This window comes from Cicer arietinum, chromosome 3, assembly GCF_000331145.2.
Source record: "Cicer arietinum cultivar CDC Frontier isolate Library 1 chromosome 3, Cicar.CDCFrontier_v2.0, whole genome shotgun sequence".
Lineage (NCBI taxonomy): Eukaryota > Viridiplantae > Streptophyta > Magnoliopsida > Fabales > Fabaceae > Cicer > Cicer arietinum.
In genome coordinates, this window is record NC_021162.2 from 64,597,372 (window position 1) to 64,619,132 (window position 21,761).

Sequence of the window (21,761 nt, forward strand, 5' to 3'; positions counted from 1 at the left end):
TTTCAAAATAAGGTAATGTAAAGATATAAATATTTCAAATATATAGATAAATTGAAGTACATTTATATTGCTACAAATAATGCAAAGATATAAATATTTTACCCCATGTAGATAAATTAAAATAATAGACATTTATAAAATTTGAATATTTACAAGTAAGTTTATTTATTTATAAATATAATTTTCAAGGGAAAAAGTGGACAATATTATCGTCCAGCTAATGCAAAAATAGAAATATTTTACCATGTATCTTAAATTAATTGACTTGTAATCTTACATATTTTATCTTTCTTTTTATTTTAAAAAATTGTAGTTGTATGACTCATATAATTATTTTGGATATGAATATAATTTTAGTTTTTATAAAATTTTATAATTTTATTACTATAATGTATAAACTTTTCATTTGACTTTTAGTTTTTATTATATATAGTGTATAAAATTAAAATAAATTAAAATTTTATTAGAAATACCTAATCACATATTTACTTATAAATTTAACAGATCCTATTTTTCATTAAAATTCTACAAAATTGTGCAAATACAATTTATATATTATGATTAAGGTCTCTCAAAAAAAAAATTCAAATTTAAATTTTAAATATGATTTTGTTATTTTAATTTCTTAATTTTTTCTATTTAAAAATACATATTTAATTTATTATTTTATAAAAATAATTACCTTTTTGTGAGAAATATTTATATAATGTTTGTTTTATATATCCTTCAAACAAGCACTTATAAATTCAAAAAGTATCTTATTGACCTTTTAGTAGAGACTAAAAAATTTTAACAAATATATTATAAAGACTAAGAAACTTAAAAAATAAATGACTAAAAAAATTATAATAACTAAAATTATACTTAACTTTTTCATGAGAAACTATAAAGTATAAAATATAGTTGACATAATTGTTTTTGTGAGAGAAGTTGATTTGATTCTGAATTACCAACACCAATTTTGTTTCAACCGATAAAGACGAAATTCAATTGAGTGGCAATGAGGTGGCAAGGTGGGAAAAAAAAAAAAAAAAAAGGAAAATCCTGGTGTCCCATTAATCCATTATCCAAAAAGCACTTCCTCAAAAATATATATATTAAAAAATCGCAACGTTCCACCTGCGAAACTCATCGCATATGTGGACCCCACCGTACTTAAATGTCTCTTATCCATTTGTTATACTTCCTACACCATTACCACAACAAGTAGCCGCGTGTCATTAATCTCTCATTTATCACCGTTCGATTCAACCGTCGACCTAATCAAACACCATCACAGCTGTTCAAAATGAATCTTATTCCATCCATAGAATATTTCAACTTTATCTACTTTTCTTACATTTATTTTTATTTTATTATTTTTTGTAGTCATTATTATTTGTTATTGTTTTTCTATTTTTCTGTTTTTTTTTTACCCTTGTTTACGTTTCCCTTTCAAAACCGCAACCTTGTCCCACTTTGCTTGTGGATAAAGTCCTTTTTCTGCACTTTGTTGATTTCAAAACAAGAGGTGTTCTTTTTCTTTCTTTCTTCTATCATTCATTTTTTTTTTCTCGAGAAAAACCGAAGGAAACTGAATAGAGGGTTTTATTGTGTGTTGTTGAAATATTTTGATTTTTTTTTCTATGGCTGAAATTTTGACCAAGACAAGTTTGGTTTCATCTTGGCATGGGAACAGAAAACAGCAACATCGAAGGTTGTCCATGGTTCCCAATAAGACTTGTAGCTTCAACACTTGCGTGGGAAGTTTCCCATCTTTGAAGCTAAAATCTCAGTTTCTTAGATCTTCCTCTTTTTCATCTGAGTTTTATGGGAAAAATACTATCTTTCGTGTAAATAGATCAATACCCAACAGGATTAATTCACAATTTTCAGTTTCAGCTGCGCCTAAGGTTGGTTTTTACACCAAAATCATTTTTTTTTGTGTGCAAGTATTAAGACTATTTTACCCTTTTAGTTCGTATTTAAGCCACATAATTATGTCAATTTTTCTGCATAACCCTTTCGATCTTCATACCATAATCTGATTTTATTATGTTTTGATTTTATTTTTTGCAATAATTAAGACCCTTTTAGTTGTTTGTGGTTATGTTATAGTTAATAACCTAATTTCAATTTTATATTTTTTAAAATATTTGTTTTAAAGAAGGATTTGTATTTTTCTTGGGGGTTTTCTGGAATTTGCTTTTTGATGTTGTCTTTTATGTGTAATTGTGCAGATGACACTTAGAATAGGAAAAATTCAGAAATGGTGGGAAAAGGGGCTTCAACCTAACATGAGAGAAGTGACTTCAGCTCAAGATCTTGTAGATTCACTTTTAAACGCAGGGGACAAACTTGTCATTGTTGACTTTTTCTCTCCTGGTTGTGGTGGCTGCAGAGCCCTTCACCCTAAGGTATTCTACTATAATATTCTTCACCTCTAAGCTAACTAATCCACATACAAAGTTTTCAAAATTGGTTAAATTTGGATATAGTGGTTCTGATTTTCCTTGTTTTCTTGTATTATGACAGATATGTCAAATGGCAGAGATGAATCCTGATGTTGAGTTCCTTCAAGTGAACTATGAAGAGCATAAATCCATGTGTTATAGCCTTAATGTTCATGTCCTTCCTTTCTTCCGCTTCTATAGAGGCGCTCATGGTCGCTTATGCAGCTTTAGCTGCACCAATGCCACGGTTAGTCTACATGATAAGTCAATTTTATTTCATATTTATGCCTTTATAATACTATGATATGTTGTTATTTGCTGCACTATTTAATGATATATGTTGAAATTTATGTGCTTGGATTTTTATGGAATTTGTTGAGTCATTGTGATGGTAGAGATTCCTTATTAGTGAAACAACATTCAATTTGAAGATAACTAATAGAGTTTGATGTAATGACAGATCAAGAAGTTTAAAGATGCATTGGCCAAACACACTCCAGATAGATGCAGCTTGGAACCAACCAAAGGGTTAGAGGAGAAAGAGCTCATAGCTTTATCTGAAAACAAAGATCTTAACTTCACATACACACCAAAACCTCTTCAACCTGTGCATACACCTGCAAATGAAGAGTTGGCGACAACCAAAGCCTCTCCTGTTTGTTCGGAGCCTCTTCCTTTACCTTCATTGACCTCGAATTCTGATGAAGTCTTGAAGGAGAGAACCCTGACAAGGGCTGGAAGATGATGTTGTCAGTTTATTAGCAACCTCATCTTCTGACTAAATCACTTGTACAGTGTAGGGTTTGGTATTATATCTTGAAGTAGTTTATACTTGTGAAATGAAGTTATTATCCAAGATTGAGTCATATAGTGTGTATTCCTCCAAGGCTGTTGGATTTATGGTTTTTTTAATCCATCATGCCTTGCTAGATATTAGAGAAATTTGAAGCATTAGAGTTATTAGAAATTGCGATCGTGATCTAGGCCGGGACTGTGAAGGCCGCATCTGACCATGATTCTCCAGAATTGCAATTTGAAACCTTGATTATTAGTTGGTCTTTTTTGTGTGTTTGAGAAGGAATCCCTTCCAAATGTTGTAAAATGTATGTCATTTTATTCAGTAATGAATAATCTTGCTTTTGTTCTATTTCTGAGCCAAATATCTTATGCAAGATGTTTTTTTATTTTGGTTATGTTATGCTGTTTTCTTGATGCCAATGAGTTATGTATTACTGATACTTTTGATCCAAGACGAGTCCAAACTTTTGATCAAAGACGTGTCCAACAGGAATTCAATTAGGCTATTTTTGTTCTCATATTTGGGTGGTTATTGAAAGGGATTAAGGGAATGACCATTTTAGAGACACGTGAATAAATTTTCAACTATCTTAATTATGGAATTACTTTGTATTTCGCCCACCAAAAATCTGAATCAGATCACTTGCAATTTTATTTACTATCTAGAGCTTCACCCCTACAGTTATTATGATCTAAAAGTTGATTAATGTTTTAGCATTTAAAATTAGAATTTACTCTTTCAATGGAAAAGTTTTACACATGTCTACGTGCAATTAAAAATTACTCGAAATTTTAAAGATGATTGTTGATATAGAGATACACTTAAAAATCACTCGAATAGATTGAACTCTTAAGTAAGTTATATGTCGATGCACAGTAGAATTCGTCTAACAAAGAATATGCTTTTGTCCTACCGCATTATTGTTCCATCAAACCTAACGTGTATGAAGTCATAATTGTCAACAGCTTAACTGCAATATTATAATATAGTCTAATAATTTGGGGAGGAAAGTAACACTTTTGGATTTGATAAATCTCAAACAAAATTTGTGAGGACAAATCAGCTATACAACATGGAAAATAATATATGTTGTCTTATGTTGCCATGTGTCAATCTTTATGGGGAAATATCCATTTCGTACACTCTTCCTTGGAAGCTTCAAGAAGAATGTTTTGTTTGTGTGTGTATTTTATTTTATTTGTTTGGAAATATTTGGAGAAAAATGAAAACAAATGGATGATTGAGAGAAATTGGGATAGTTGATGTGAAAACATAATAATGAAGACAACTCGAAAAGTAAGGTGACAAATATTGCGTGTGTTAATGTAGAGGTGAACGTGGCCTTTCTTGCTCTCACATATTTTGTGATTAATACGCTACGGAGATCAATTTTCTAAACACAAGAAAAAGAAAATAATCTATTACGATGTTTTGAAGCTAACATTTGCTGCCAAAATAAATATTTATTTTATTCATATATGATAGCTTAAATTTTAAATGTTGTTGACAATACAAAATATATTTTCTTACTAAAGAACAAAAAAAACTATTTTTTTATATAATAAAAACTAAATAACATATGTGGTGCATTGACTTAATTTTAGTTAATGTTTTAGTTTTTTATCTTTTTTTTTATTTGATCCTTTATTTTAATTTTAAACAACAATTTAATTTTTTATTTTAAAATATCAATAATATTATTTTTATTTTTTTTGTAAAAATTCAAACAAAGTTCACAAAATTAATTAACATCCTCAATATAATGCAAATTTTATCAAATTCATAACTTAAATCTTTAAATAACTCATATTTTCATCTCTAACAACATCAAATAAATAATAAAAATATGAATTTATTTAAATATTTGAGTTACAAATTTGATAAAATTTATATTATATTAAAAAATATAATTAATTTTATGGGTTTTGTTCGAAAAATTTAAAAACTTTTTGACTAGTTGAAAACAAAACACATCTTCCTGAATTAAGAGATTGGTCATAGGTTTGTGCAAGACCATAAAATTATCAATCTTCATTAATCTCATTTGGTCATCTTTTTTACTACAAAGATTAATCTCCTTCTTAAGATCATGACAATGGGACAAATCCTCAGCACACAAAACCAAAATTTAAAAACAAAAACTCATAAAAGTAAGGGGCAACTAGCCACGCATTATCAAAATTAAAGTGTGTCTGATGTGCTCTATGATGATTACCAGTTGCTTGATTCAAGAGAATAGCATAGTGATCTGATCAGAAGCAGGTGCAACTTGCAAGTAGACTATCCATAGTAGCATTGGAAAAGGTGTTGAGTCATTCCTGATTTACAAGTTCCCTATCCAATTTTACTTCACATGTTTTTGTCAGAAACCAAACTTTAAAACCACGTGAATGGCTACTCATCCATCTGCATGTCAACTAATCATGTAACCATATCCGCTCATATGACACTGTTAATAAGCCATGGTGCTCTATCAATCCTTCCCTTGTTTTCAAATACAATAATAGCAACATTAGAGAGATCAAATAAACAATATAAAGGTTATAATCTTTACCTTTTCTCCTTGTAATGCATCAACAATTATTGTTGATCTAATTTTTTCTTATATTGAATAATACATGGAATGGAATACATCATTAAATATAGATGTTGAAAGAGTACTGTAGTACTTATTTTATAACAACTAACTTTTAATCTTGATGGACAATGTCTGTTTTTTATTTATATTTTTTAATCATTATTCTCAAACCCATCAATATTTATTATTTACCATATATGTAACACTAACACTTAAAATTGAATGTGTATTGTACATGTATTAATTGAATGTGTATTTGACATGTATTGGTGTTTGATATCTTTACATGTAGTTATATTCAATAACTTGTATTTCTCAAATTAGTCAATGTCATTTTTAGAGGTTGTATTGTTCATTCATATAGTATAATATAAGATATCTTATAGTCATGCACAATATCATAATGATTGGGTGTTTAAACAAAATTGGTTTTGAAGATTTGTATTGAACTTCTTTTCATGTTTATGGTCTCCATCTTTACCATGAAAACTTCTATATAAGAGTTGTTCTTTATTCTCTTATTTCATTTGAAACAAAATGTAAGTAAAAATGATAGTTGTAAAATTGATGTATTCAGAATAAATATAAACATTTATTTACATTGTTGGGCACATTACCTTTGATATTTACCAAACAAAATACTATATTTAGTTCAAAGTCTTATTTGGTGGATATGTATTTCTTCCGTTGTCTAGCAATTGTTTGGAAATATGTATATCAATATTTTATACCAAAGCTTTATGACTATATTACAACAGAAAATCATCTAAATTTACTTTGAAGTAAAAGATATATTCATTTAGGTACTCCTTTTGGAATAAAACTACATTTTCTGAGTTAGTTGTGCGAGTATACAAAAAAGTCATCATATACTTATGGGGTAAAAGCGTTGTGTATCTCTCCACCTTCTTATTATTCCTTTAACATACATGCCTCCTGATTAGCTTGAAATGGAATTAGCATAAAACATAAAGAAAATGTTTCGTGGACATTCATCCACCCGATATATATTTTAAGAAACAAAAAATAAATAAGATAATGCGAAAAATATAATATAATGATAATGTGATGAGAAAATAAATATATAAAAAAATAAAGTGTTAAATATACGTCGAAAAATTAAAAGTGTATAAATATAAGTGTTCAAACATAATATACTTTTTAAATATATTGTATCACGAATACTTCTCACATTGAATAATTTCAAAAAAATTAACCATATTTACAATTAAAAACAATTAATATAGTTTTTATCATTCACATATTTTAAAATAATGAATAAATAGTTGCTAAAATGATTACTATAAATGATTTACATATTCTATCATTCACATATTTTAGCTTTCTTATTTCTCCTAATTTGTTAAAACTATGGAATCCTAAATTAAAGGAATATATATTTTCAACATCAACACTGAGGCCCGGACATTTGCAGGATCTATGTAAAGGAATTAGGCCTCTCCTTGTACCTTGGAGAATATTTTACAAATTAACAATAAAGGTTCCGCTATTTCAAAACAAACAAAAAAAGCCCCCTTCTTGGTCATTATACGAAATAGAAAGTATAGAACTCTCAAGGATAAATATATCATCAATAAACATATCTTTGTCATCGATCACACTGTCACTATAATGTTTTTTATTTTATTTCTGTTATTGTATATTTGAATTGAGTATGACTCTCAACAATAGGATGGTGTTCTTCATAGTTCATGCAAGTATGAATTAATTTATAATGTTAGTCATTCACAAGAGAGGTAAAAAGTCTTCACACCATGTACTTAATAAATTATACTATAATAGAAAATGCATTTGTTTTCTTTAAAGTAAAAGTGCATCACACCAGGTACTTTCAAAATTTTAAGACGATATCCTAGTCTATGCTTTAGATGTTTAAAGTCGAGCGCGCAATAATCATTTTAGAATAATATTATTTAAGGGTCTATTTTGTTGTCTTTTGGTGGTCACAAAAATATTGACAAAATACAATAATTTATCACACTATTTCTCATTTTATAGTTTAATGAGTTAGCACAGTACAATAAACCAATTTTATCGATTCATTTTACTTTCCTTTAAATCTATTATTTGATCAAAGTGGAGTTATAATTGAATAAAATATTATTAATAAATTATGCTATTTACTCTTATTCTCTTACATGAAAATATCATAAATATTTAAAATAAAATAAAAATATATAAATGAACTATAATAAAATATATAAAATATTCAAAGTTAAACAAAAACTTATGACAATCTTGTTTTTTAACCGAAAATTTAAGTAAAATGAATTTCATAACTCATCACCAAGGCAATAACATATTTAAAAAACTAAAGAACTTATCAAAAGATGTCCATACAATATATTATTCATCAACAAAAATCTTATTTTAAAATTGCAATCGAATTTAAGTTGACATATATGAAATATGAATTACATATTTATTAAACACACGTATTTATCTTAGTTTCAACATATATTTAAAATTATAGATTCAACTCATCTAAAATGATATTTTGATGAATAAAATTAATAAAATCAACATTTAAATAATAAATAAAAGATAAATATTGTAGATATATTATAATTAACAATAAATTTATTAAAATATTAATAATTAATTTTCTCACTTAACTAATAAATTATTTAAATATAAAAATTAAATGAACATCTCGATTCTTGCATCCCAAACCTACTTACCAGTTACCGCATAAATTATAATTAACAGTTTCGTATACATGTATATGAAACGTAGAAATGCTTAAATAATCTCATCATCTTTATTATTATTGTTATATAATATGATGAAAATGAATATTATCAATACTATTTTTGACGTCATTATCTATGCTAGTTATACAAGTAGTCTTTGAAAAAAATAATTTAATCCAGTAAAGATAAACATACAAATTTGTCAACAAAAGAAAAAAAACATAAAATAAAGGCCTAAAATAAATTAGATAATTAACAAAAATAAAAAATAAAAAAAATTGAAAATACAAAATGAAAAGACGAACGAAATCATCGGGGTAGAATCTCCGCGTCTTCTAGCAAACGAGTGTGAGAGCATAAACAAACCCTAAAACCAGAATCGAAGGAAAACAATAAAACTAACTGAACATTCATAATCGATAATAATCAACACTTCAAGAATTGAATGATAATCAAAAATGGGTGCGAGTAGAAAGCTTCAAGGAGAGATAGATCGCGTTCTCAAGAAGGTTCAAGAAGGCGTTGAAGTCTTCGATAGTATCTGGAACAAGGTTCTTCTTTTTCCTCCTTCACTCATTTCTTTTTTCATCACTCCGATTTCCATTGATTCTGAACAATTTGACGCTACAATCGGTTATTCTTCTTCGATGTGTTAGGTTTACGATACGGACAATGCAAACCAGAAGGAGAAATTCGAGGCAGACCTCAAGAAGGAGATTAAGAAGCTCCAGAGGTATAGAGATCAAATCAAGACTTGGATTCAATCCAGTGAGATAAAAGATAAGAAGGTATTTCCTCAAGATTGTTGAATAACGGAATCAAAATTATGAAATTATGGTTTGATTTTTTTTGGTCTAAGCTGTTTTGAACTTAATATACGTTAATTGAAACAGACACACTTTGGAATTATAGATGGATATGTATTGGGCATATTAAGTGATTAATCTTTTAGTATGAATGTGAAGTGAGTGGATTTTGTTAACTTTTTTTCTTTAAGTGATGCTAGCTAAGTATTGTTTTGTCTGATTTGATGGCAGTGATGCTTGACTTGATTTGTTTTGTGTGATGGTTTGAATGATAAATCTTGGAATTTAAATGTTTGGTTTTGAGTTTGACAATGCTTTGTCTCCTGGATATAGGTTAGTGCCTCGTATGAGCAGGCTCTGGTGGATGCGCGGAAGCTAATTGAACGAGAAATGGAAAGATTTAAGATATGTGAAAAGGAAACAAAGACCAAAGCGTTCTCCAAAGAAGGCTTGGGTCAACAGCCTAAGACTGTGAGTCTTTGAACAGGGGAATGTTATCTTGTTTCGATTTTGTTTTTCTGTCATTATGGGTTTTTTCTTGGTGTTATATTGTTATGTTTACGTCAGTTCTGGACTGAGGAATGTGTTATCTCAATGTTTTCTGATAGGATCCGAGAGAGAAGGCTAAGTCAGAGACGAGGGATTGGTTAAACAATGTGGTATGAAATCAATTCCTTTGAATAGCTTCCAGTTTTGCTTTGTATTGTCAATTATAGCTAGTATTTGGATTTGTAGCTTATGTGCATATGCCTTTGTGTGCAGTGTTTCATTTAGATAGAATCTGAAATCTCATTTAATTGTTCTGATGAAAATGAATCAAGTGTGTTACAAGTCATGAGCCTCAGCTCTGTATTTATAGACAGGGCCAAAGCTAACACGCTGACAACTAACTTTACAGTCAGCAAGTGACGGCTGTCACTGCAGTATCTGGCTAACCAAAACTGAAACAGACTAAGGAGAAATCCTATACATCAAGTACATGTTAAGCAAGCTGTATGCTTACATGCATAGTGCTTGTGTAGGAAAATAGTTGGCCTTGTTTACATTGTAATTAATTTTCATTGCAGCATGATAAAAGTTTTAGTGCTTTTTGAGACCTTTCCATAATGTATAAGTTATTGCGGTTCTTAAGATATGCTTCTCTTACGTACTTTTTGTACTAGTTAGTGTCTTCTTTTACAGCTATTCTTGTTATCCTGTCTCTTTGATCATATAACTTTTAAGTGAGATCATATTAATTTGACTCATGTACTTATATCTTGCTTATTATTTGCATTGTGTTTCTCTTATTGTCTTTTGAATATTGGAGTAGGTTGGAGAGTTAGAATCTCAAATTGATAGCTTTGAAGCTGAGCTTGAAGGCCTCACCGTCAAGAAAGGCAAGAACAGGCCTCCTAGATTGGTATGGAGCAACGAACATATATTTGCAGGAATGATAATTTTTGCCTATCTCAATAATCTCATGGAAATGACACGTTTCATTTGTTCTGTAGACACATCTAGAGACATCCATTACTCGACACAAGGCTCATATAAAGAAATGTGAATTAGTTTTGAGGCTTCTAGATAATGACGAGTTGAGTCCAGAGCAGGTTAATGATGTCAAAGATTTCTTGGACGACTATGTAGAGCGTAATCAGGTTTGTCTGTTAGAAATCATTATGATTTGAAAATTTGGAAACTAAGCAATGTTGATGTATCTGTACGACCACTGTATATATAGTATTCATGGGAGACCTTAAAGGTGTATTTAGAGGGAAGATAGAGGATGAGTAATTTTTTATGTGAAGCAAAATTGCCACTTACATGAAAATATTTCTAAATAATAGAAACAAAAATATGAAATGAGAGAATATCATGTAAGCTTTTCCAATATTTCCTTATTCATTTTTATAAATTTTATAGTTTTCAAAATTTTGAAATGAAACAATACCCCCACCGTTCTCTCCAATTTGCGCTATCCATAATTCTGTCTTCTATTTTTTTCTAACTAATTTTTTTCTTTTACAGGAAGATTTTGACGAGTTCGATGATGTTGATGAATTATACAGTTCGTTACCTTTAGACAAGGTTGAAACTCTTGAAGATCTTGTTACAATTCCTACTAGTCTTGCAGTTGCTAAGGTATTTGTTTATTCATTGCTGTTTGCTGCAAACATGCATAACTTGCACACACATACGTATCAATCATATGTAGATTTGTGTTATTTGTTTGGCATATATCAGTTAATTTTTGCATGTTATCATTTTTTTCCCTTGAATTTTCGGTATTGGGTTGTCTATTTTTCTAGACAATCAGTTCATTACCTTTAGACGAGGGGAAGACTCTAGAAGATCTTGTTACAATTCCCACTGGTCTTGCAAAGGTATTTGTTTATTCATTATTTTATTGGTTGCAAACACACACAGCTTGCACACAAATACACTCCAATCTGATGTAGATTTGTGTTATTGGTTTGGCATATATCAGTTAATTTTGACATATTATAATTTTTCCCTTGAATTTCATATCTCATTTTCAATTTTTTGTGCTAATATATTATATGTTTATATGGAATTAATGTAATGCATGTGTTGGGTTCTAGTCAAAGGGATGACATGGCATGCATCATACCCTCCCTAAATCCCACAAGATTGTGGGAGCATCATGCACTTCTAACCATCCTTTTATGCTATTCAATTTATATCTTGTGTTTATGTGAATTTGCATTAAATTGAGATATGCTTAAAACTAAAGAGGATTGTCAAAATTACCCTCTTTACCAAAGAGTTTAGGAGCATAGGGTAAAAGAAGCATCAAAGAGAGTGGATACTAGAAAAGAAGTTGAATCAGATAATACACCTTTTGAGGTATGAAGGGGGCTAGAAGAGAAAGGCATACGAAACTGCTCAAATTATGTGGAGAATAAGTATGAGCCATATTACATAGCCTATGGAGATGGTAATTGAACATAGATTAAGACAATAGAACCGCACACACAAAAATCAATTTGGTTTTTCGAAAGGACTCTGACCATGAAAGCAATATACTTGCTATGAAAGGTATATGATAGATCACAGGGTGAAAGGCTTTGGAGAGGAAAGGATTTCAAATGTTGTTATTTGAGAAATCAAATGTCTGAGGCAGCCACAATTAGTGTGAGAATACGAGATGGGGTTGCATAAGAATTCCTTATATCTCCATATCTATATTACTTAACCACAATGCAACTTGGAGTCTATGTTTTTATCTTGGTTCTGGAGGCCTTAATGAATAGACACAAGCTAATTTCATATTGCATCCATATTGTAAATAATAGTATAGTCCTATTAAGATAGTTGATAGAAGAAATAAGAGGAAAGATATAGATTGCGACAAGCTTCAAAATAGAGGTATGTTTTCAGTATAGTCCTATTAAGATACGTTTTCAGATGTCAGCCATAGGACTCAAATAATGTGGATGAAATAGAGGAATGTTTTCAGTGTAATTTGTGATAGAACAATACCAGTCAAGCTCTAAAGAAAATTTCATCACAACCATGAAACTCACATTGTTATATAGGATTGAATTGCGGGTGAGGGGCAACAAGAAGTAAGCTCAATGTTGCAAAAAACGAGAATTATGCTCTTGAGAGTCATACATTGGATGTGTCATGGAATGCAGTGTGTTTACAAGTGGAACACATCTCTCATTTTGTAACTCGATTTTGTGGGGTTGGGTTAGGCTTGACCCATATTCTATAATGACATTGGAGCCCATCCAAGATTTGTTAGGGCGCCCCCCTCTTATCAGGCCACTCTGGTCACACTTTTGAATTCAAGGTGTGTTGAAAATCCTGCATTGGATGTGAAATGGCTTGAAAAAGTATTCATAAGTTGGAGGCGTCCCTCACCTACCTTTGTGGGACCACATTGGATAAAATAAGAATGCATTGGAGAGAAAGTTAAAGGTAGCACCTATTCTAGACAAGATAATTAGATCTTGCCTTAGGTGAGGTGGGCATATTGGAGAAAACATGTATAAGCATTAAGGAGGGTACACCAGATGAGGGGTAGTTCAATAATTAGAGATCGGGAGATATTTAGGAAACCGATTGGCCGTACCATTATGAAGTATTTGGAGTTCAATGGCTTGTTATTATACAGACGATGATTCATGACAAGACATTGTAGCGTTGGTTGATCCATCTAGTTAATCCCTCCTAGTGAGAAAAGACTTCGGTGATTAGTGTAATTGTTGTTGTATGTTTGATTTTTCAATTCTAGGCCTTTTCTTTGAAGTACATTATTTAGACTAACTTTTGTTATGCTAACATATTAGAATGTTTAGAATCATTCTTTGTGGAGCTTGTAATTCATTATGTATTTTTTCAGGCGGCACCTGCTCTTAGCTTGAAGAATGCTTTGACAGCATCGGCACCGCAGTCAGTGTCATCACAAACATCTGTATGTATTTCTTGTTTTTGTGACCTGAAAATATTTCTTAGAGTTCTATTATGGAAATTTGAAAGTAAAGATGTTTCAGAATTTTTCTTTGGGATTCTTGCTTTTATGTAGTTAATCTACTGTGGTTCAAATATTAGTGAATTAGAATTATGGTTGTGAAACTGTGAAGCTTATCATGAGTGGTATCATATCATAATATTCTAGAATTAAGTAGTAAATAACTTAAAGAGCATAACACAAAAGGTTAATATACATATGATGTGAAGAAAACATAAATAGTTATTTTAATCCAATACAATATGAATCTTAGAGACAACACTTGATTACCAAATGTTAGCAATTTATGATAACAATAAATAGTATGCTTGGAGATTAATAATATAAATAATGGAATCATGACTGCAGTCTCACCAAGTGCACTTGGTTGAATTACCATTTACCAGACTATCAGTCAAAGAGAAGAAAAGCTGCATTTTCATTAGTTGTCATTTAAATAGATGGGCATTATTGTTCTTTTCCTTTCTAGAAAACAATTTTTTTTTATAATAATTGGACTGCTTCTGTCCAGGAGCAAGCTGAAGAGACAGCATCTCAGGAGAACAATTCTGATATTGTGGCAAAAACTCCACCTCCTAAAAGTGGTGGAATTAGCTCTTCTACTTCAACACCTACTGGCAGCCATACTACTCCTGCATCTGTGAATGTTTTAGGTCATAACTTGCCCAGTGCACCAGCTGCTGCTGTCCTACCTGCTTCAACTTCTGTTCGAAATGTCTTGGAGAATACTAATGTAAATCAATCTGCCTCTACAAAGGAAGAAGATATTAACAGCTTCCCTAGCCGTAGACCATCTCCGTCGCTTTCTGATGCAGCACTTGCGAGGAGCAGAAACAGCCTGTCAAATCAAGCAACGGCCAGCATCCCTCTTGGTTCTGGAAACATGGTTTCTAGTAATGTGACCCTTGGCTCCGTTCCTTCAGCATCAGAAATAACTAAGCGGAACATATTGGGAGCTGATGATAGACTTGGAAGTAGTGGGATGGTGCAGCCTCTTGTATCCCCGCTAAGTAATAGATTGATCTTGCCCCAGGTTGGGAAGGCTAATGACGGATCTGCCTCTGTTGACTCTAGCACTGTTAATGAAACTGCAGCTGTATCTGGGAGAGTTTTCTCCCCTTCTGTGGTTCCTGGCATGCAATGGAGACCTGGAAGTCCCTTTCAGAATCAGAATGATGCAGTAAACATTGTCTTTAATTTTTGTTTGCTATTTAGTTGTCCACTGTGTTCAATTTGGCGATTTGTTAAACTAGAAATGTATACTTTCAGTTTGATACCTAGAAATTTTTTAATATCTATTGTTTTAATTAATTTTGATTTGGTTCAAGGACATCTATATTAGTTTCTACTTTCTAGTTGTTTGTGCACATAGGAAGTATTTTCATTTATGTTTTTGAATAGAATTTCTTGCAATTAGGTTGTCTTATACTATTGGTTGTTTAATTAGTCAATGCGATTGATGGCTATAGTTATGCAATCTACCAAAAGGTTTATAAATCCAGTGGTTGATTAATTGATTTATCATGAAAGAAATTGGTGTCCACTCGTCTATTTCATCCTAGTATGGATTAAAATGTCTTATGCTTGATTTAATAGCTTTGATGACCTTTCACTGATATTAATGTCTCTGCTATATATATATATATATATTTATTGGACTTGTTCATTTTGAAATTCAGGGGCAGCCTCGTGGAAGAACTGAAATAGCTCCTGATCAAAGGGAAAAGTTTTTGCAGAAGTTTCAGCAAGTGCAACAGCAAGGGCCTAGTACCCTTCTCAATATGCCTTCCCTTGTTGGAGGAAACCACAAGCAGTTTTCTTCCCAACAACAAAGTCAACTTTTGCAGCAGGTGCTCTTGCTTGTGTATCAAATTTGGATTCACTTTGCTTGCTTGTTCTTTTACTTCTATTTGAACATTTGAAAATTCATTACCAAAAAGCATCTCTGCTTTCTTATTTATGAACATATTTATGGAAAGGGAAAAGACAAAACCTTTTGTGATTGCTTTAGCATTAATTAAGAATTTTTTACATTTAGATAATTGAATTAGAATTTTAATTTGTGGATATCATCAGATTAGAATTTGTCACATTTCATCCTGTAGTTTCAAGTACAGTTTAAACTCATCATGGTGATGTGTCATTGGTTTGGCAAACTTGTATCATTTTCTGCATGTCTTTGAGGATGGTTCAGTAGAGTATAATTATCAGTATGTATAGCATTACACAATCCACACATTCTAATACTTCTTGAAGTTTTTTACTTTTCAGTACCCTTTCTAATTTTCCTTCCATATACTCTAAAGGTATAAATTAACTTCTTTCTAATTAATAATTTTTTTTCTTTAAAATGATGAAATACATCTTCATCTCATTATAAAAGAAATACAGATCAATCTATGACCTAAGACTTTTTGACATCAGAAAGTATATTTATATCATAAAGCATACACGTTCTAGAATACTCTGCTGACTTGGTTGTAATAAGCTGTTTGTTATTTATGTTAAAGCAATGTGCAGTGTATCAGTAACAAAGACAACACAATACAGAATTCTAGTTTTTCACCTCCCAAATTTTTTCCACTGTAAATTATTTCAATATTTTGTATGACATGTTACGAAATGCGCAGTTCAACTCTCAAGCCTCATCTGTTTCTTCACAATCTGGTTTGGGACTTGGAGTCCAATCCTCTAGTCTCAGTGGCATTTCTTCTGTCTCGCTGCAGCAGCCCAATTCTGTTCATCCCCCGTCTAGTCAACAGCCAATTGTTTCAGGTGTTTCTAAAGATGCAGGTATCTTTTGCGTTAATCTATTTATACTGGATCATGTTTTGCTGTATAACTTTTTCTCTTGGGACTACTTTCTTCCTTTCTTTTCTCATGTAAAAAAGGGAGTGTTAGTAGTATGGTTTTTCTAGGCAGCTCCATGTTTTCCACACCTGCATTATTCAGCTGTTGCTGATTTGCAAGCAGCACAAAATAAATTTGTTTTTCTTTCTTTCTGTATTTCCTGTTTTCCAAAAATGAAATATCATGAATACGAATACAATAATATTTACCATGCAGGAAAACAAGTATCGTTTTTATAGCAAGGATGGCTTTTTGTTCCTTATTAGTAGTTTGGTACTCATTGTGTAATGTGTCTCTAATTTATTAGCTTTCCACTGAATGAATTAATCAATAACTGAAATGTCAATATCATGTTATGAACTTCTAGTTTTCTATGTAGTTGTTGAGATCTAGTAAGTCGATGAGAAATTAGATTTTTATGTAGTTGGTGTTAATCAAATTTATAAATTACTGTAATGATGATTGAGTCAATATCAAGCTCAACATAGTGACACTTACGAGAATACAGCAATTGTTTATGATATAAAAATATACCAAAATTGATATTGTTTTGAGAGATGAGTCATATTTCAATTTTTGTTCTATGCAGATTTGAGCAATTATAAAATTGAGGAACAGCAGCAACATCAGAGTTTTCCTGATGAGTCAACAACTGAAGCTACTGGTAGCACAGAGATTGGCAAGAATCTCATAGTTGAAGATGATTTGAAATCAGCATATGTAGTAGATTCAGCTGTATGTTGACTAACTTGTGACCTCTTTTTATTTTAAGATCTATCTTAATTCTTACTCCCTTTATAACCTGCAGAAACATATATTAATGTCATTTCTAAGGTCTATATTATAAAATCTGTCAATATGTTTGAAGGTAACATAGAGCATAAGCATATTTCGAAAATTTATATTCTTTCCCTGATGTTTTGGTGTCAGAGGTGAACAAATTTATTAATAGATAGCATATGATTTGAAAACCAGATGACCAACTAATATTAGCGCATGTTTTAAGCTGATGAGAGGCATGGGACTGTGGCATATTTAAATGACTTGGACTTTCTGTGGCATATATTTATGTGGGCATGGGTGCACGTGTCTGTTTGTGTGTGTAACATTTTTAATGATGATATTGGTTGATTATTTTTTTTTTAAGCTGCAGACAGGAGTATCTGCCTCTCATCCAGAAGCTTCTCAAGCTTCCAGAGAAATTGATCTGTCTCCTGGCCAACCCTTACAATCCAGTCAAACTACTGGCAACCTTGGTGTCATTGGAAGAAGAAATGGTGTTGACCTTGGAGCCATTGGTGATAACTTTAGTGCATCTAGTGTTAGTTCTGGTGGAGTGCGTGATCAACTATTTAACTTACAAATGCTTGAGGCAGCACACTTCAAAATTCCACTACCTAAAGACTCAGAACGTCCTAGAACTTATACTCCTGTATGCATTTGCAGTTATTAATTTAAAATCTGTTATAATGTCTTTCATGCAATTGATTTTCATTTCCCTTGTGGTTATGCAGAGGCACCCCACAGTAACACCTCCTAGCTATCCTCAAGTACAGGCGCCTATAGTCAACAATCCTGCCTTTTGGGAGAGATTAGGTCTTGAACCATTTGGCACTGACACCCTGTTCTTTGCCTTTTATTATCAACAGGTACCTGAACTTTCTACATGATTAGTATTATTGTGCTGTTCAGTAGTGTCTGCTTATATCCATTTTTTATGTAGAACACGTACCAACAATATTTAGCTGCAAAGGAACTAAAGAAGCAGTCTTGGAGATACCACCGAAAGTATAATACCTGGTTTCAGCGGCATGAAGAACCCAAAGTTGCTACCGATGATTATGAGCAGGGAACGTATGTGTACTTTGATTTTCATATTGCAAATGATGACCTGCAACATGGATGGTATGTTAAGTAAACATTTAATTCTTTTCATTTTCAGCATAATTTTGGTGTGTAATACTGTACATTGTTGATTTTACTCTTTCCACCCCTAACTTTTCTGTAATTTTGTGTGATGATTCAGGTGTCAAAGAATCAAGACTGAATTCACGTTTGAGTATAATTATCTTGAAGATGAGCTTCTTGTATAGAAGACCCAATCTGGTAACAAGGTGTATTCTTGGTTCTTATAAATTTCTGTGCAAATTTTAATGAATATTTTCATACTAGATTGGTAACTTAGCATTATCTTCCAAGTCTTGTCAAATCAGATGAAATGCAAAGGAGAAAAATGTCATTTAATTAAATAAAATTTATATATTTAATAATTTTGCAAATACTAATTAAAACAAATTTTGAAAGTTTAATAGCACCAACTGTTTCTTAAATTCAGATGATTTTATGTAGTTAATATTTGTCGTTTTATTGACCTTGGCCCTTCGGTTCAATTTAAAATTGGGTAGTAACTTGTATAATTCAGTAAAAGAATGGAAAAAAAATCTACTGTTGATGTTGTTAGACACAAGGACACTGTTACACAATGTTTTTGCCACTTTCTTAGGATGTTGAGGACATATTATGCCTTATTTATATATGGATCAGTTAGGTATCACTAATTTGAGATGACTCATGGTAAGGCATTTTTATAGTGCTGTTTGATCCATTTATCCGATTCCACTTAGCAGTCAAAGGTTGTGGTTGCTGAATGTGATGCTGCTTATTGTAATTGGAGGCTTGGATGTTCAGCGTAATTTGTGGAGTTGAAGCATATTTTTTCATTTGGTGTTTTCTAATTTAATATGAAATCTTTCATAAAAAAAGTTAATCTGAAGTCTACGATCATTCAGAAAAGGCAAAAAGTGTGTGACTGATTTCCCATTTGGCTGGCATTTGCTACAGTCTAGATAATACTTTTCAAAAACTGAGGTGAATAAATTGATTCTTCTACGAGATAAGTCGCAAACGATCTTCTGGGTCTGATAGCTCATATTATTTGACTTCCAAGCTACATTGTTAGCGAATGTCATACTAGTTTTCATTTTAATCAATATAAGTTTTATTCTCCTCACAAGCAATGGTACTGTGTTTGACAAACACTTAGGTGGTTTTTAATCATAGCCAACCCATGTCATGTCCTTGCAGGTCTTGTGAAATTTGTTTGGAATTAATGACAATGCTCACTGTGACAACTTACAAGCAGGTGTTACTAGGCTCCCATTCTTTGCCGGGTACTATTTGAGCTTTTGCTGCTAATTGTCCTAGGTTGGTAATTTCTATTTCATAGGATTTAAACTGGCTGAATTTCCATTTAACCTGTTCATGTTTGAGCACATATTGCACCGATGAGCTTGTTTCGGAACGATGAGAGGAAACAAAATAAGATTGCAAAGTGTATTTGTATAGTATGTAACAAGAATTTGTTATATCTGTTTGAGTAAGATTAAACTTTTCATCTTCTTTGATATCAAAGGCTTTTCTCGCCGTAGGCTTTTCTTTACTCAGTTTATTCCGGTTCTAACAATTCACACACCTAAGTTTTAATAGAACCTTAATTCCTGGTGGATCAGTTGAGTAGTATATATCAATTTCTAGTAATCAATGTTGCCATGTATGTGCTTTTTTAGTTCCTTTGGAGGTTTAATTCTAGGAACAGAAGATCCTGTGCCACCAAAACTTTGCGACTGGTTCTCGATTGAGCAGTTTGAGTTGAAATGAGAGGCATATGCAATGCTACAATCGTGGACAACAATCCTACTTGGATACACGTTTTTAAGTAATGCTATATGTTAACTCCCTGAATATAGATTCCCAATTATTTAAGACACAGTATAAATGAATAACGCAGAAGTAATACTCTTATTAAAAGGAAGTTAATATTTTCTTTGCAGCCACTGGATTATGGAAAAAATCTGATTATTTTTAAAGGCTATGAAGCATAATATATTTTAATGAACACTTTTTAATTTTAGTAAAAAAAGTTTTCTGTTTGTTGCATAAGACAGCACATACATTATAATATGTGTGGTTACAGAAAATTTCTTCTATTTGAAGAAAAACCGAAAAATAGGTTCATATTGACAGAAAATTTCTTCTATTGGTGAAAATCCGAGTGATGGCGAATTTTATCTTTTTAGGTAAGAGTGTAAATAATGTCAATGATTTAATATCAATTAAGAAAGTTTTTTTAGCAACAAGGACGGAATTTCGTTCAATTAAGTAATATTAAAATACTAAGTAGACACTGTTTAGTGACATGAACTTTCTAGGTCCGCATCGTTACGTGCGTCAAATTCACTCCACTCCACGAGAACATGTTCACCATAATTTTGTTGTTTACTTAATAAATTAACGTTAGTACTTTTCAATATGGTTTGTTAATTTCAAATGAACGTTACCTTTAAAAAAATCTGTGAATATAGCATAATCATTTCTTAAGGGTTGCCTACTCAATTTGATACTAAATTAATCCCTGTAACCTATTCACATCTTCTGTTGTCAGACTCGAGGGGTGTATAAGACTCGATTCGTTCTGTGAATTCGTCTTGATCCATAACTAATGGGACATATCTGACTTGGTCCCATAAAAAATAAGGAAAAGACAAAAATAAAGTAGAAAAAATATCGAATTTGGATTACTCTTTGGGTTATCTGTTCCGTCTCAAATTAATTTAATAATAGATAATTATGTTTTGTTTTTATTGATTTTCCTTCTCTAAAAAAATTAATAACTTAATAATTTATAATTTATAGTTTGTAATAATATATATGAATTATTATGAGTTTTTTTATATTTAATTGTTTTTTTAAGTTTCTTTATTATGAGTTTCTTTATTCTGAATAAATCCGATCTTATCTTTATATAATTTCTTTATCGAGTTTGGTCAGATTAAAGAACAGGTTAGAGCTTAAAATTTAACCTATTTAAAATTTAATATGATCAAATATTGAGACCAGTTAAAAGCACACCAAATTTGATCTAACTCGTCATTTGTATATCTCTATGTCAGAATTATATTTATTCAAATGATGTTCGATTTTGATTGAACAATTTTAAAAATTATTGACTTTAACTTTAATTTTGTGATTTAAAATATTAAATTTAAATAATTTAATTTTTATCTAACTAGTGTTTATATCTCGAATACTAAAATGGAACA

At 31.1% G+C, this 21,761-nt stretch overlaps 2 protein-coding genes across 5 annotated transcripts; both read left to right on the forward strand.

Moving 5' to 3' along the window:
- Positions 1-1,412: 1,412 nt before the first annotated feature.
- Positions 1,413-3,579, forward strand: LOC101501672 (thioredoxin-like 1-1, chloroplastic). The gene is made up of 4 exons (XM_004493084.4): positions 1,413-1,892; positions 2,220-2,396; positions 2,515-2,679; positions 2,893-3,579. Exons 1-4 carry the CDS (start codon positions 1,626-1,628, stop codon positions 3,175-3,177), a joined length of 894 nt encoding a protein of 297 aa, XP_004493141.1. The 5' UTR covers positions 1,413-1,625; the 3' UTR covers positions 3,178-3,579.
- Positions 3,580-8,826: 5,247 nt separating this feature from the next.
- LOC101501985 (uncharacterized) lies at positions 8,827-20,101 on the forward strand. Of its 4 annotated transcripts, none has more exons than XM_012713766.2 (18): positions 8,827-9,074; positions 9,180-9,311; positions 9,663-9,800; positions 9,938-9,988; positions 10,642-10,731; positions 10,823-10,969; positions 11,340-11,453; positions 11,621-11,695; positions 13,684-13,755; positions 14,324-14,992; positions 15,492-15,662; positions 16,443-16,605; positions 17,252-17,397; positions 17,810-18,094; positions 18,177-18,311; positions 18,386-18,567; positions 18,689-18,776; positions 19,747-20,101. In XM_012713766.2, the coding sequence occupies exons 1-17, from the start codon at positions 8,982-8,984 to the stop codon at positions 18,753-18,755; spliced, it is 2,730 nt and encodes a 909-aa protein (XP_012569220.1). In that variant the 5' UTR covers positions 8,827-8,981; the 3' UTR covers positions 18,756-18,776; positions 19,747-20,101. The 4 variants fall into 4 exon arrangements, with proteins under 4 accessions (XP_012569220.1, XP_012569221.1, XP_012569222.1 ...); XM_012713767.2 differs by having other exon boundaries at positions 18,689-18,768; XM_004493085.3 differs by having other exon boundaries at positions 8,828-9,074; positions 17,816-18,094.
- Positions 20,102-21,761: the final 1,660 nt, after the last annotated feature.

What these genes read in the sequence shown, in the direction of transcription:
- LOC101501672 (XM_004493084.4), top strand. Translation starts at nt 1,626, where the DNA reads ATGGCTGAAATTTTGACCAAGACAAGTTTGGTTTCATCTTGGCATGGG. An exon ending in CAGTTTCAGCTGCGCCTAAG is followed by an intron (nt 1,893 to 2,219) that starts GTTGGTTTTTAC and finishes GTAATTGTGCAG; the next exon opens with ATGACACTTAGAATAGGAAA. An exon ending in GCAGAGCCCTTCACCCTAAG is followed by an intron (nt 2,397 to 2,514) that starts GTATTCTACTAT and finishes GTATTATGACAG; the next exon opens with ATATGTCAAATGGCAGAGAT.
- LOC101501985 (XM_012713766.2), top strand. Translation starts at nt 8,982, where the DNA reads ATGGGTGCGAGTAGAAAGCTTCAAGGAGAGATAGATCGCGTTCTCAAG. An exon ending in GTGAGATAAAAGATAAGAAG is followed by an intron (nt 9,312 to 9,662) that starts GTATTTCCTCAA and finishes TCCTGGATATAG; the next exon opens with GTTAGTGCCTCGTATGAGCA. An exon ending in GTCCTAGAACTTATACTCCT is followed by an intron (nt 18,095 to 18,176) that starts GTATGCATTTGC and finishes GTGGTTATGCAG; the next exon opens with AGGCACCCCACAGTAACACC.